This window comes from Petaurus breviceps, unplaced genomic scaffold, assembly GCF_028583685.1.
Source record: "Petaurus breviceps papuanus isolate PSGF00001 unplaced genomic scaffold, PetGlider_PUasm1.0 174, whole genome shotgun sequence".
NCBI lineage: Eukaryota > Metazoa > Chordata > Mammalia > Diprotodontia > Petauridae > Petaurus > Petaurus breviceps.
Window position 1 is genome coordinate 57,073,623 of NW_027185761.1, and position 15,794 is coordinate 57,089,416.

Sequence of the window (15,794 nt, forward strand, 5' to 3'; positions counted from 1 at the left end):
GGGTTGGAGAGAAAAGTTGGGAATTGAAAATACAATAAAACTGAAAGTGAACTGCGGGTAGGTAGCCTTAGGGAGAGAGGGGCGGGTCTCCCGGTCTCCCAGCTGACCTTTACACTCTAGGCTGACTCCACTGCTGATATTTACAACCCTAGGTGAGCTCGCGCAGCCCACAACAAACACCCGGCCCGGCGGATAGCTTGGGGAATGATCCGTTAGCTATCAGAGATGGAGGCATGGGAGAACCAGAGCTCTGCGGGCCCGACAGGCTCCCCAGGAAGGAGAGATAACCGTCAGGGCTGGAAGGAGGCTGGGGCTTCAGCCCACGGTCGGTCTCGGGCAAAGGGCACAACGTGCCCGCCGCGTGTCCGCCCCGAGGCTGTCAATAAAGTTGATTTTCATCGAAATCGGGTGACGCCTCCGGCGGAGAGGGAGACAACTAGAGCTCCAATCCCAGGCTGCCTCGCTCCGGGGCCCCGCCCTTGCTCCGCCTCCCAGAGGGGGAGGGAGGGAAGCACGAGCACGCCGCATCCTCCGATTGGACAGTGCCGAGGGCAGGGGCGGGGCCGACCTCGTAATGGCTTGCCGTTGTCATTAGACCAATTCTCCGTCACCGGTAGAGGACACGGGCAAGATGGCGGCGGGGCTAGTGCGAAGCGGGCTCACCGGCTGCGGCCAGCAGGTAGGCGCGGCTCCGAAGACCCCTCCTCACACGCCAGCCCCGGCCCCTCCACCCCACTGACCCTCTCTCTCTCTCTCCCTGCCTGCCAGGTGTCCCGGCTGCTGCGGAGGCGCTTCCACCGTTCGGCGCCGGCGGCGCTGCAGGTAACAGGACGGGGTGGGACGGCTGGGAGGCCGGGGCTGCGCCTGCGCGCTGGGTCCCAGCGTCGGGGAGTGTGGGGGGGCATGACCAGGCGACCTCAGCTGAGCTCCAGCCCCAGCCACTCCCCCTTCCCACTTCCGCTCCGGGCTTCATTGGCTTCCTCGGCGAGGCAGGGGGCTGGCACTCGAGGAGGAGTGTAAGCCCATTGAGGGTAGGCGCGGTGCGCATCACTGGGCGGGGCTGGGGGGGTTGTCCGGCCTCTGCCTTTGCCTTCTCTGTGCAATGGGCGCAATGACAGCCAAGCATTCCCTGAGGTAGGTGTAGCCCGGGGCCCACATGCAGAGGTGCTTAATAAATGCTCGTTCCTTCCCCTCCCACTCCCCTGGCTGTCCGGCCAAGCCCAGGGTTAGAACCTGACCCTGCCTATAGAAAACCAGAAAATCTTTAAAAAAAAAATCAGAGTGAACAGATTCAGAAAGCAGAACACGTGCCCCCCAGGGCGCTGGGCTTCTCCCCGTACCCTCCTTTCCTCCAGGGGCTCCTCCGTTTTGCAAGGAAAGGCCGACCTACAAACCCAGGCTCCTGTAACAGCTGCCCCGCCCCCAGCTTCCTCCTCCCTGGGCTTTCTCCGGGTTAACTTTGTAACCATCCGAAGGAGACAGGGATTCATTGTAACAGCTCCGGTCTCAGATCTGCCCCTCCCCCATGGCAAGTTCTTGTGTCCTCTCCGAACTATGTGATGAAAGCCAAACAGGACACGTTCTTGTCGTTGCCCAAGCTTATAGTAGATTTTAATCAACTAATTTAGTTAAAAGCAAACATTCTGCCCTGGATTCCCTGGGGAGAAGTTGCTGATAAATGCCTGGGATGATCCTAAGATGGGCGCTGAGCTTTGCCCCCAAAGCCTTGGCTGTAGGACGGATGTGACTTGGGTTTGGGGCATGTTCCTGCCTTGACCGCAGAGAAACACTCTCCTCGGCTCCTCGGCTGGGTGTCTGGGTGGGCGGTAGAGTCTTGGGAGGGCTCCTGGGCGTCTTCAGAAGAAGCCTCCTCCTTCCACAGGTGACAGTTAGAGATGCTTTGAATCAGGCGATGGATGAAGAATTGGAACGGGATGAGAAGGTCTTTTTGCTCGGAGAAGAAGTTGCTCAGTACGATGGGGCCTACAAGGTAATGACCAAGAATTTCTAGCCACATGTGGCGGAAGGTTGCCCAGATCTCCTGCCTGCTGCCAGTAACTGGGTCTGACTTTGTATTAACTGCAGGTCAGCAGAGGCCTGTGGAAGAAGTACGGAGACAAGAGAATAATCGACACCCCCATTTCAGAGGTAGGGGCCAAATCTGGGACTGCCCCCAAGTGGGAGTTGCAAATGTTTGCACGGTAACGAGGAGTTCCATTCCAGACTTTTGTTTTGCTATTTCAGATGGGCTTTGCCGGGATTGCTGTTGGGGCAGCCATGGTATGTATGCAATACACATTTCTCAAAACTCACCTACATAGGTCATTTTTAACTTTGTCTCTTGAAAGTTGCTTTAACATAGTGCAGCAATAGTAGTTGATACTTTTTTCCTTTTAATTTAACTACTTAGTTATGTTGTTTTTTTTCCCCTAATTTAACAGGCTGGATTGAGGCCTATTTGTGAATTTATGACCTTCAATTTCTCTATGCAAGCAATCGACCAGGTTATAAACTCAGCTGCCAAGACTTACTATATGTCAGGTGGACTTCAGCCTGTGCCCATTGTCTTCAGGGGACCTAATGGTGCTTCCGCTGGTGTGGCTGCCCAACATTCACAGTGTTTTGCAGCTTGGTATGGGCACTGTCCTGGATTAAAAGTGGTCAGTCCTTGGAGTGCAGAGGATTCAAAAGGACTTATGAAATCAGCAATCCGGGATGATAATCCAGGTGAGTCCTTTTTTCATTCTGATTTATAGAGTATCTTACATAGAATCTTATAGTTGGAGGAAATCTTAGAAATGGAGAGAAACTAATTTTGTTTTTAAATCTTGATTTCTTCCTGTTCCGATGTGAATAATATCTTAATGTTCATTAAACAAAAAACATCTGTTTGCACCTTCTAAGTGAAACTTTTCTAGAAGTCAATGGCACTGATTTGTTTTAAGAATACACTGAGTTGGGGCGGCCACGTAGCACAGCGAGTAAGAGCACCGGCTCCAGTGTTGAAAAGACCTGGAGATCGAATCCCGGGCTCAGACACTCAGCACCACACCCAGAAATAACTGGCCGTGTAACTTTGAGCAAGTTACTTAACCCCGATTGCTTTAAAAAAAAAAAAAAAAGAATACACTGAGTAGTCAGTCATTCTTAAAACCCCCTGATACTTATTTTAAAATTATTTCAGGACAGACTTGGAATGCCTTGGAGCCCTGTGGGCCTCACATTGACTTAGAAAACCTCAAAATAACATTCTCTGTGTTGTATATTTTATCTGCTTTATTAAATGTTTCTAAAAAATGTTTCATTTTAGTCGGGGTCTGGCTGGGCTCTAGAGTTTTGCCATGTCCCTGACTTGGGCGCCTCTCCTCTCTCCCATCCCTTGTGACTTCTCTCAGTTCTCCTAGGAAGGCATTGGTGGGAGGGAGTTGGGGGGGGGGTGGGGGGCCCAGATGACTACTGCTCACTCCCCCTCACCCTTCAGGGCCTCATTCTTATCTAGGAGTAATCCTTTTTGTTTTGCAGTTGTGGTGCTGGAAAATGAACTCATGTATGGAGTTCCTTTTGAATTTCCAGAGGAAGCTCAGTCAAAAGATTTCCTGGTTCCTATTGGAAAAGCTAAATTAGAAAGGGAAGGTAAAAATCTGTCATACCCTCTCTCCTCTCCCCCTCCCCACCCCCCATGTAGATAAGAGAAGTGGAGCAGTCATGTATTGGGATGATTTCCTTGAATTTTCAGTAGAAAGATTTTAGGGCCCAAGCCTGGTTGTGTTTTTATTTGAGGCTAGGTGGTACAGTGGAGGGAGCCCCCTGGACATAGAGCCAGGAAGACCTGAATCCCAGTCTTCCCCCAGACACTTCTTAGCTGTGTGATCCTAGACAAGTCACTTAACCTCCATCTGCCTCAGTTTCCTCAACTGTAAAATAAGGATTACAGTAGCACCTACCTCCCTGGGTTGTTATGAGGATCCAATGAAATAGATCTGTGGAGCACTGTACATTAGTTTTTATTTCTTTAACTCGTCAGCTTTTTTCTGCCTGAGATTCATAGATTTGAAAGAGCTTTTATCCCAGGAACATTCCATTTTCCGGAAGCGCATTATTCCACACTGCACCAGACTTAACTTTCAGGCGTTAAAGCAAGCAGAAATTCCTAAGAGTTGTAAGTGGTGAGATGTGAGCAGCCTCATTCTCCTGTGTTGCTGTTTGATTTTAGGAACCCACATTACACTGGTTTCCCACTCACGACCTGTTGGCCATTGTTTGGAAGCAGCTGCTATACTGTCTAAAGAGGGAGTAGAATGTGAGGTAGGTTTATATGGGGTGGCGGGGTGGCGGGGGGGGGGGGGGGGGCAGTTGTTTAATTTATGTCTTTTTAACACATCACTGTCATTTCCAGATGTCTCTTCCCCTACTTTTCCTTACCCAGCAAGCCATCTTTTCTGACAAAGATGTTAAAGAGGGAAACAAAGCATTTGAACAAAAGTGACCCCTGCTTCCACCTTGTCTGATAGTGTGTGTGCAGCGCCAGCAGGGCGCTGCATGGTCACTGTAAGGGGTAGCGGGCATTGTGTCTCCACACCCGGCGGTGGTCATGTGCAGATACTTCTCCTGACTCTCTGTGCTTCTGCACCAGTTCATGAGCTTCTTTCAGTGTGTACCTAAAGTGATCACATTCATTGTTTTCTATAGCAAATACCCACTTATTAAGTGCTCATGTGTTCTTGGGACCTAAGACTCAGTAGACTGAGGCATTAACCTAGCTGTGAAGGTTTGTGCCCAGCACAGAACGGGCACTATGATACACCCTCTGCTCGGCATGGTGCGGATCCTCAGGGAGTAAAGGGACTCTTGAAGTCATTTCATCAAGTTTCTTTCAGCAGAAATCCCTTCCACACTCATCTGATTGGGAGCTGCAGAAGACTTCCTTTAATTATAGGGATCCTTTCTGGAACTCCTTCCCATTTTTTCTAGTCTGATCTCTCTTGTCCATGACAGTAGTTGGCTTCCTTCTTGGTTATCTTTTCCACATTTTCTGCCCCCAGCTCCTTTTAGCCCTGAATGACCTGGTTTCCTCCCCCAGTCCCAGCTGCCCCAATACCCATGATTCTGCATGTCAAGTTCTGTCCTAGCTGGTCCTGACTCCCATGGAGATGCGCCCCGAAAGGATACCTGGTTGTGTCCTTCCTCTTCTCTTGGATTTAGTGGGAAAGGCCCCCTACCAAATGGAGGCTGGCCAGCTTCCCTGGGAATAGGTCCTGCAGGCCCCTCTGATCACCAGGAAGCCTCATTCCCAGGCCTCTGGGAAAATGGGCTGTTTGTCCTCATTTCTCTCTTTCTCCTGATCTTTTCTGCTCTTGGCATCCTCACTCATGCTGCCCAGATGATTTCATGGCCTTTAATTCCATCCTACTTCCCCATCACAGGATCTCAGAGCCTCTGGCCCATCACCCTCATTTTGAAGAGGTGGTGGCATCACAGGCTTCATCTTTGGGCATATGCCACAGATGCAGCCTGGTGCCCAGGGCCCTCAGGTGCCCTTCCTGCTCAGGCTTCTGGTTAATGGAATATGAATGAATGGTGTGCTGGGGCGGAATGGAATTGCAGTGAGCTTGCTTCTCCGTTTCCTTACCTGTAAAGGGGGAATGTTACTCTCAGAACCCATCTTGGAGAAGTGTTTGGATGAAATGAGGATGTTTCAAGTGACTGGCCCACGGCAGAGTGTGCTTAAAGCGTCTTTGCTGTTTATCTATGGACCTGAACATGGGGATCAGGGACAGTCAGTTTGGCTGCTGCACTTTGTATCTTAGCTACAGTGCTTTTAATAATAAAATAAAGTGGCATCAGTAAGAACCCAAACGGAGACTTGTATTCTAAAGACTTCCCGTGGACAACTTGAAAAAAAAAAAACCTCTTGTGTTTTAGGTGATCAACCTGCGTACCATTAGACCAATGGACATTGAGACCATTGAGCTCAGTGTGATGAAGACCAATCACCTGGTGACTGTTGAAGGAGGCTGGCCCCAATTTGGGGTGGGAGCTGAGATCTGTGCGAGGATCATGGAAGGTATTTGAAAGACCCAGCCCCATGGAACCTGTGCTTGGTGTGCTCACCACCATCCCCGTTGATCTTGTTCATTCTCTCACCCCCAATCCCCCAAGCAAGAAAATGGAAACTCCTTGGGAAAAGGGACTGTTGGGTTTTGTATGCCTCCCACCGGGTCCTGCAAGCAGTAGGCATTTAATAAACCATTGCTGAATTTAGATGCCTCTCAGAAAGTTAGATACATTGAGGTTGGGGAGAATCAGCAGGCACTTCCAGCTTCCACTTAGGCAGAAAAATGAGGTGGCAGCACCTCTATCCTCTAACTTTTCTGAATTATGACTTTATCTAGGCAAGCCTTCATGTGTCCTCCTTTGTTTCAGGTCCCGCATTTAACTTCCTTGATGCACCTGCTGTCCGAGTCACAGGGGCTGATGTTCCTATGCCTTATGCAAAGATTCTGGAAGAAAACTGCATCCCTCAAGTTAAGGACATCATCTTTGCAATCAAGAAAACACTGAATATCTAATTTGTACTTGACATTGAAGTCCCTTGGATTTCTTGCGTGTAATTATTGCTTCAGAGGTTAGGACGCACTGTCGGTTCACATGCATAATTGTACTGGTCTGGAGCCACAAGGCCTCTGGATACCATTTTCTGTGGGGGAAGGTGTCAGAGCACTTGGGCTAGGAACCCTCTCGCCATCTCAGTCCTGAGACCTTCCGCCCTTTTGTGTCTGTTACAGTTAAGCTATTTCTACTCCAAAGAAAACTCATCAATAGAATGTTTTTGCCTCTACTACCAACAGTACAATGCATCGGGGGCATTGAGGGACCCTGGTCAAGGGTCTGCCTGACACTTATCTGTACAGAAGGAAAGCGTGACCTGACTTAGTTGAGTTGTTTTGATAAGGAATAAATGCCTTCTGGTTCCAGTCATTGGTGGTGTTCTTGTGATCATTCTCTCCCAAATTATTTCGTGGGAAGGAGATTGTTTTGGGAGATGAAGAAATAGGGTCAGGCCAGTGATGGGGGTCAGTAAGTAGAGAGTCAACATTTCCCATAATTGTGGCAACTTACTTAAAGGTATCCCTGCCCGAAGTCAAATACAAATGGTTAACTGGGCCTAAATTTTGACAAGGGTCTTTACATCCAGGTTCCCAACAAACAGAAGAACAAATCAGTTACCTAGAATGACTCCTGCTTTTGGAGAAAGGCTGCACTGGATGAACTCTAATGCCACCTCTGGCAGCTCTTAAATCCCAGCATCCTGCTTCTAGGGGAGAAGAGAAGGTGACGGACAGAGGGTGTGCTACAAAGTGGGCAGCATCTTAGGGAGACAAGGCCCCATTTCCCCCCAGCACAGAGACAGTTGGTTTTTAAAAAGCTTCCTCAGTCTTAAAGCTGCTCCTGACTCATTTGTCCACCGTTTTGCCAGAAGCAAGGCAATGTTAGTATTTTTTTTTTAAAGCAATCGGGGTTAAGTAACTTTCTCAAGGTTACATGGCCAGTTATTTTGTGTGGGTGTTAAGTATCTGAGCCCGGAACCAATCCCAGGTCTCCCAACTCTGGGGCCAGTGCTCTTACTGTGCCATCTGGCTGCCCCTTAAAAGTCTTCTTGTTTTTTGGAGAGCAATTGGTGTTAAGTGACTTGCCCAAAGTCACACAGCTAAGTATGTTAAGTGTCTGAGGCTGGATTTGAACTCAGGTCCTCCTGACTCCAGGGCTAGTGCTCTGTTCACTGTGCCACCTAGCTGTCCCTAATGTTAGTATTTTTGACATTGTGTTAGAAATGCTAAATATCTCTATCTCCAGAATTGTCCTCAGAAATTCCTAAAACAAGCGTGTATATCAAAGCCATATTTAAATGTGAAAAAGGAAGATCTTGCTTACAGTAGGAGTTAGCTTTTATTAATAAAGAAATGACAAGAAAATAGGACATGAAAAAGGAAAACTAAAATTTAGAAAAAAATACTGTACAAATCTCTCCCCCTTTACTAAATGGTGTCTCCAAGAATCCTTAAGGTATAGTGTCTTAAAATACCTACTTCATCTATATAGACAAGTTCTCTTGACATGGTTTATTATTTTAATAAAAAATACAACTGAATATATATCACAGGTTACATGAAACTATACACAATGACATTCTCTCTGCATAGTAACAAACACTGATGGATACTTGAATTCAAAAATGGATTATCTATAATCCTTTAAAGTGCAATTTGTTTAAAGGTTTAAGCAAATCATAAAATAAAGGATCTTTTCAAATAAATCAATAACATTAAGGATATGTAAGATGTATTTTATATTCAGTTTTTCCAAGATGTTCATTTCTTAAAGATGTTAAATTTATTTGTGTTGTAAGAAACCCTCCCTTGCCTTCAACTGATTCGGTGGGAAATGTTAGAAGCATTCCTTATCTGATGAATCCCATTAATATTCTCTCTGGTCCCCTTTCCAAAAGATTCTTAATAGAAAGTGGCAATTTGGGGCATAGAGGGGCTGTCTGAACAATCCCCAAAACTGAGGAAGTGTCCCAGTTAAAACTCACAGTAGACGTCCTCCATTTTCCAGGTTATTTTCAGGCCATTCAAAAGCTCCCAGTTGTCTTCTGAACTGAGCCATGGGCTGTGCTTTGGGCCAAGCGCTCTGATGGAAACTGCAGATGAAGGTGAATCCACAAAGCTGGGAGGCGTCTGTGAGGGCTCGGACAGTACTTTGGGACGGACAGTATTGGCCGCACCTTGGTCCCTCTAGCTCTTGCTGGGGGAAGGCGGAGCCACAACACAATGCACTTGCTGCCATGATCTGAGGACTGTCACTGTTGCCCTGCTTTCTGACTCGTTGGTAGAAGGAACTATGATGACTAAAGATGCCCAGAGACAAAAGCGAGGTTGCCATTCACACTCAAACTCCTTGCCGCATTGCTGCCCTCCTGAAGAGACCCTTGGGTGGTTATCTGCACAGTGCCGCCCCCTGGCTCATCAGTCATTCAACGTGGAAGCATGTGTCAAAGGGGAAAGCCTTCAAGGTGGCGGCCAATTGCAAACAGCCAACCTCAGGAGATCCTTGGGGCGCTGTGATCACAGGTTTTGGCTTTCTTCAAAGTACCTTTCTGAAAATTTTGGATGGAGCTGAGTAAGGCTCCTCGGCTGGTACCGTTCACAGATGGAGGCAGAAAGAGTGATGGTGTTGGTACGTCCATGGAGGGAGGCGGTGGAAGCCCTGGTGGAGGGGGAGGTGCAGGTGGTGGCGGTAATGCCGACACGCCTGAGGAGGTAAAGAAATCACAGTCAACCACTGTATAGGGAGGTCGGGTCAGAGCTCACAGTGGCATGAATGGTCAGGCTGCAACCGCTTCCCAGAAAGGACGTTACAGCCAACATGGTGAACATGATGGAATGGTGGTGGAGAGGGAGCTGGTCTGAGAGGAAGACCCGGATTCTAGTCCTCCCTATGCCCTATATGGCTGGCTGTGTGACCCTGTTCAGGTCACCCAATGCAGTGCCTCCAGGTAACTGCAGGATTCTTAAGGACCTGTCTACACTGGCACAAGGGGTCCCATGGCACCAACCCAACATGTCTGGCAAACATGCACACCCTCCCACACACCCAGACAATTCACAGGATCCCAGATCACAGCCCCAGAGCCAGAAGGGCTCTGAAGAGGCCGTTGAACCCAAACCTGCCATTTTACAGATGAGGAAACAGAGGCCCAGGGAGGGTAAAGGAACATGGGAGTCAGTCAATGCCAAGCCTCAACAGCACCAAAGGGGAACTAATGCGAGTTAACTGTTGCCCTCAAGTGTCACGTGCTCCCCCTTTTACAACTTTCAATGCTCTGCTGGACAGAGGCCAGTCTACAGAGGTCATTTCTGTGCTCTGGAGGTGGCTCCTGGAAGATGTCAACGAGGCACAGGGCCTGGAATCTGGCCTTAGGCACTTACTAGCTGTGTGATCCTGGGCAAGCCTGCCTGCCTTAGTTTCCTCATGCATAAAATGGGGAAGGTAATGTTTGTAAACCTTGGGGCACTGTCTCATCACTGCTAGATACTAAGATTTTTAGGACTGGCATTTTTATACTTGAGTTCAGTGCAGGATTTGTAGAGGTGATGATCAGTGTCTAAAGAGGCACTCTGACAGCTTTGTTGGGAGACAGGTGAGCCGTGTACTGTCCCTGTCATGTCACTGACATGGGGAGCTTCCAGCACAGGAAAGTCCCTTCATTGACAGGGAACTTTCCTTCGACTCCTAAAAAGTGCCCAACCTGCCCCTAAAAAGTGCCCAACCTGCCCCACAAAACCATTCGGCATTCTCAGCTAGTTAAACCAGAGCTGTGAAAAGCATCTTGGGGATAATCATACTCCATTTTGTCATTCTGGAGGAAAGGGGGCTATTTTTTGCTTTGTTAAAAATTATTTTTCAATTATGGAGCGTTTATTTTTTTCTCCCTCAAAAGAACCCAAACCCTAGTAAGATGTCTCCATAATAAAGCAACACAACATCTCATTATGGAGTGCCTCTAGGCAGGAGGATCATGTGTGAGCCGGCTGAAGGGTGCTTCTCCCTCCTTAGGGGAGGCTTGCTGGAGAGAAGCTTCCCTGGCCTGTTGGATGGGGGGCCCCATCGGAGGCCAGGGGCTTCTTTTGGTCGCTGGAGGACCTGACCTTAAAACCAAGTAGGGGAGGAATGAGAAGGATTCTGGGGTCAATGCCAAAAAAGGGTCTGCAGTTTCTAGAAGTATTACAGACTAGACATCTTTTCCTACTCAGAACAAAATCAAAGCAAATGCAAGAAAACCCTCCCATAAAGCACAGGGCTGTGCCTCAGATTCAGGGTATGGTGGGCCAGGCTGTCCTTGGTGCACACACATGTCAAATGCACAGAGATGCCCATAATGCCGGCATCAACCTCTTCCCCCACCCCTGGGAGGGCAAAGAAGAAGGGAATGGAGGAATTTTTCCCATTTCTGCCAGATTGCAAGTGAGACCTAATGCAGGACTAAAGGGGTTAACTGTGGGAGGCAGACAGATGAGGACAGCCAATGGAACATGCCATGGGATGAGCGACACCTGACATCTCCCTCCTGGGAAGCACTCACCTTAGGTAACTTCACCTACCCACAACACAGTTGAAATGAAAGACTTATACATGAGTGCGCCCTCTTGCTTCCTTCTATCTGCGTCCCCAGCATTTCAGACAGTGCCTGGCACAAGTTAAGTCCTTAATAAATGTTCCACCATTATCTACCTGTATCTCTACCCACCTGTCAGTCCAATATTCTCTTCAGCCCTCCCTCCTGCCTGGAACCTCTCCCTCCTCAGGCCCCTACTCCAGACTTCTGACTTCCTTTAAGTTCCAACTAAAATCCCACCTACCTTCTTGCCATACTTTTTATCATACATTCTTACCATCTACATCTTATCCTGTGTACAGCTTATTGCTATAGATCTGTTTGCTGCCTCCCTCATTAGACTGTGAGCTCCTGGGGGGCAGGGCCTGTCTTTGGCCTCTTTTTGTATCCCCACATTTGGCAAGGTGCCTAATGGATCTGTGTTGCCTCCATCTGTCTCTGTCTATGTAACAATAATGCTTAGAGACAAAGAGACAAACCCAAATCCAATCCCACTGTTTCTAGACAACAGATAAGAGATGAGTGAAGAAGGAAATGCCATGTTTGATGGGAAGTGGGCTATGGAAGAAGCTTCCCTGCTTCTGCAGGGGATTTAAAGCTATGAATGCTCACTTCCGCCCTCCAACTTTTGGAACATCCTGGATGTCAAGTGCTTACAACTGAAAAGGGCTTTTTACAGGTGAGAAGGTCCAGCTGGGCACAGAGGATAGTAGGCCTGGCCAGAGCCAAAAGGTAGGCTTAAAGTCACTCCCCTCTTACATGCAACCCCCCAAGTCCCCCCAGCTACTGTCCTGCTCCTCTGCATCCCTAATGGGAACATGGGTCCCACAGGTATCCCCTCCATCTGCCACTCCCAGGGGGCCTTCACAGCTGACATGCTGCCCAGCTGGTCTAAGTGGATCTGTCCAGCAAGACCACAAGCCTAGCAGGGCTCCAGGGAGCCCACTCTGCTCCTCGGCAGGACTTAGAGCCCACAGAACCACAGTGAAGAGTGACTGGCTTTCACCTTTGCAACCCAAGCTCCCTAAGGCAGTACCAGCCTCACAAGGGTTTCTGACTCTTAGTGGTTCTGGCTGCTGCCCCCAGGCTACCAGAGGCCACCAATTTAAAAGGGCTCATTGTAGGGGGAAAGGCCTGGGCTCAGGACATGTGGGAATATCACTTCTGACCAGAGGCCCTGGGCCTTGAACTGTTCATCTGTACTTACCCAACCACACAGAGAAGCCCAGATCTAGAGTTGGGAGGCACCTCAGAGACCTACCCCTCATTCTGCAAAAGGGGAAATGAAAGCCAAGAGAGAGACTAAGCAACTTGGCCAAGGTCACCGGGCTAGGGGTAGGGGAAGGGGCAAAGCCAGGACTGACCGGTGTCCTGACTCAAGAGCTGGGTCTGCTCCTACCAATCACTACACACACATCCACATACCCAGGTTAGCTCCATGGCAGGTCAGGGCTCCAGGAGGACACAGGATGAAAGGAGCAAAATAAATGGGTCTAACATTTCTAATGTGCTTACATTCCTGCCTGGCACAGTCACCTTGATCAGGTGGAAGTGGGTAAGGCTGCAGCGGGAATAGGGGAGAGCCCCAAAGGAAGGGATTGTGGGGCAGGTGAGTGAGAGGTTCTAAAGCTCATGGTCATCTACACTAGCAAACGGCTTTGTGAGCCCCAAGGAAACCAGCCGGGGCCTCTTGGCTGAGTAACAGTGGCCCTGGTGGATGTCTCATGGCCAGGCAGCAGCAGCAGCCAGGCGGCCTGCATAGCTCTATAGGAGGAGAGGCTTGAGTCAATCTCTGGTGCCAGGAAAGATGGTAGCACCAAGCAGAAGCCAGAGATGAAAGGGGAAACGACCACTCGCTTTCACTGAGCCCCTTAGGGTCTCGAGTGGTGGGATCCTCGGGCCTGTGTTTTCTGACTTCTCTTTGGCCTTTGGCCTCTCCAGGAAACTTCTGCCTAAGACTGAGCGCATCTCACTCACCAGGGAGCCGGACACACACATGCGCCAGATGGTGAGAGAATATTGTGCAGATCACAGAATGGAACAGTAATATTATGATGGGCTATTATCACTGATCCCCAAAGAAGGGAAGGTATGAAGGATCTGGAGAAGTGTGGGAAGCAGACAGACAAGGTGATAGGGAATGAGGGAAGCCTGGCCCTATAAACAAATCCAACACAGAGGAACAACCAACCTGCCAAAGGCTGGCCTCCAAGGGTCAATGGGGCTCCATCCAGCCAGTCTTTCCTTTCTTTTAGCAACCAACAAACCGACTTCATCAGGGGACAGACTCTGGGAGCACTCTGCTGTTTGCTGGGAAGTGTTGCTTTGTCTGAATCACTTACAAACTATCCGGATTCCACACTTACACAATCTACCTTGGAGTGTGACTGTGTAGACGCTCCCAGTGGAGACAGCTCCCCACCAAACTTCATTGGGTCACTCCCATCCCCATTTATCTCTAGGACCAACATAGTGTGAGTGTGCACTCTTTAAAATGCTAAGCAGATGCTAATCAAGGCTTCCCATTTAAGTATAAGTATTAAAGACCACCCAGGGTACCTTAACTGTCTTAAGGAATATGAGAGAATGACAGATGGAAGAGAATGACCCGAAACTCTCCATTTTCACCAAGGACTAGAGTGGCCAGGCATCTCCCTGTTGGATGGGATTGCCCTGGATTCCAGTGTTCCCTGCTTCTACCTCAGAAAGAGGGGTGGGGGCAGAGAAAGGTCTTGTGTATAAAAAAGGTAGGACTGGGAAGCAAGGAAGGCCTCTCACATGTGACGCACTTCGTGCCCCTAAAGTCACAGGGCTCTTCACGTTCCTTCCTAGTTCTCATGGAGAAGTAAAGGCAGCCCTTTGTTTCTCAAAATCCTTCCCCCTTGCTTGGCACACTCCTCCCCCCATCACCACCAACAGGCCTCTTCCAGAAGAGTCACATGGGAATTAATCTGACAACCCAGTTGAGACCAGAGGCCAGAGGGAAGGAGGATTGACTTTTTAATAAGAAATCTGGAAAATGACAAAAAAACCCACTTCATTAAAAGAGACTGTTGACCCACTTACTCAGGATATCTTTTTGAATAAAGCAAGCTGTCTCAGTGTAGTACTGAGGAAATGGGCTGACAGTAGGTTTCCTAGGGCCTGTTAATCATGGTAATTTATTTAGCTGAGGCCCTGTAGAGCACAATAACTCACCGGCCCAACAATTAGCCACTGATGTTAGGGTTTAACAACTTCTTTTAAAGCTACAGTCAGAGTGAAAATGGAAACTTTGCAAGGTCTGTAATGCGGATGGGGTGAATACAAATGAAGTCTTTTTTTTTTTTTTAAAGATGCTGTATTTCAATGAACTGTCCCAGACAAGGAACTGGCTTCTAATTCACTTTTCCTGCTGTTCATCTTGCTCAGTGGTGAAGCAAGTTAGGAAACCGAGGTTACATTTCCCACACAGAAACAGCATCTTTAAAATGGGAGAAACCACGATCAGCTTACTTTACCGAAAATTCACCTTCAAAATGGCGCACGCTCTATTGAAAACAGCAAAGGAGAGAAGAAGAGAGAAAGAGGGAATAGGAGTCATTATTCAGCTGTTGGTGTCATTCAATCAAACACAGGCAAGAGGAGACTGCGGACTCCCCTGCCAAACCCATACAGAGTCTAATCAATAAAATCATTCATTGGTTTGTAAACATTCCATGGATCCCTTTAGTATTTTGGAAAATCACAGAGAAATCAATGCATCTCACCTGAGGCTCTGGGAACCCCCTTGAGCTCTCCTTGAATCTCCCCATTTGATGAAGCATTTGCCTGAGGCCATAAGCCTTTCATTATAGCTAGGCCCAGATCTCAGTTACTAGCCTAGCCCTCCTTTGTCGAGTTACCCCCACCCCCTTGATCCTTCCAAAATATCTATGCCCAAATCTGTTACCCTTAAACTAGCCTGCTCCTCCATTCTCTATCATCTCCAGGGAGCCTCCAACTATTTCCCACACTTAATCTCACTACTGGAGTCTGACCTCATTTGACTCCTCCTGAAGACCCTCCCCAAACTCCTCCTCTAGACCACCCTAAAACACCTCCCACAACCTTTTTGTATATAAACTCCATCTTGCCTCCATGAGGGGGCTGAGAATTATCTAGGGCAGACTCACTCTGTCAGATGATTCTGGCCTGCTTGTCCAATACAAGTGTCATTGATACCTTGGCTCCTTAAGAGTCTACCCATTATGGTGAATCTCTAATAAACTTTACTTTCTTTGGCTGAGAGAAGACTTGAGCCAAATTCATTTGGCAGGACTGGACATGTTGGTATTTTGGGGTCTCGTGCACCCCAACCTTAAACATTAACAGTATGACCTATGGCAAGTCATTTAACTTGTCTGCCTCAGTTTCCCCCCTTGTAAAATGGGGATAATAAGAGTACCTCCCTCACAGGGATCAAATGAGGAAACCTATGGAAAAAGCATTGCAGGGGCGGCCAGGTAGCACAGCAAGAAAGAGCACCGGCTCCAGTGTTGAGAAGACTTGGAGATCGAATCCCGGGCTCAGACACTTAGCACCCACCCAGAAACACCTGGCCGTGTAACCTTGAGCAAGTTACTTAACCCCAGTTGCT

The 15,794-nt window shown here is 48.5% G+C and overlaps 2 protein-coding genes across 7 annotated transcripts in view; one reads left to right on the forward strand and one right to left on the reverse strand.

Annotated features, from left to right (window-relative positions):
* Positions 1-527: 527 nt before the first annotated feature.
* On the forward strand, positions 528-6,978 carry PDHB (pyruvate dehydrogenase E1 subunit beta). 2 transcript variants are annotated; one of them, XM_069084249.1, is made up of 10 exons: positions 528-679; positions 769-822; positions 1,883-1,990; positions 2,086-2,148; positions 2,224-2,280; positions 2,442-2,727; positions 3,523-3,633; positions 4,214-4,305; positions 5,923-6,064; positions 6,424-6,978. In XM_069084249.1, the coding sequence occupies exons 1-10, from the start codon at positions 632-634 to the stop codon at positions 6,567-6,569; spliced, it is 1,107 nt and encodes a 368-aa protein (XP_068940350.1). In that variant the 5' UTR covers positions 528-631; the 3' UTR covers positions 6,570-6,978. The 2 variants fall into 2 exon arrangements, with proteins under 2 accessions (XP_068940350.1, XP_068940351.1); XM_069084250.1 differs by having other exon boundaries at positions 2,245-2,280.
* Positions 6,979-7,928: 950 nt separating this feature from the next.
* PXK (PX domain containing serine/threonine kinase like) overlaps positions 7,929-15,794 on the reverse strand; it is a 95,315-nt gene continuing 87,449 nt past the window's right edge. For 3 of the 5 annotated variants that reach the window (XM_069084245.1, XM_069084244.1, XM_069084248.1), the window contains one exon: positions 7,929-9,312. In XM_069084245.1, coding sequence (XP_068940346.1) covers positions 9,101-9,312 — 212 coding nt within the window. In that variant the 3' untranslated portion in view covers positions 7,929-9,100. Of the gene's footprint in view, positions 9,313-14,106; positions 14,707-15,794 lie in introns of those variants that run through there. The other 2 variants (XM_069084247.1, XM_069084246.1) reach the window with 1 other exon arrangement.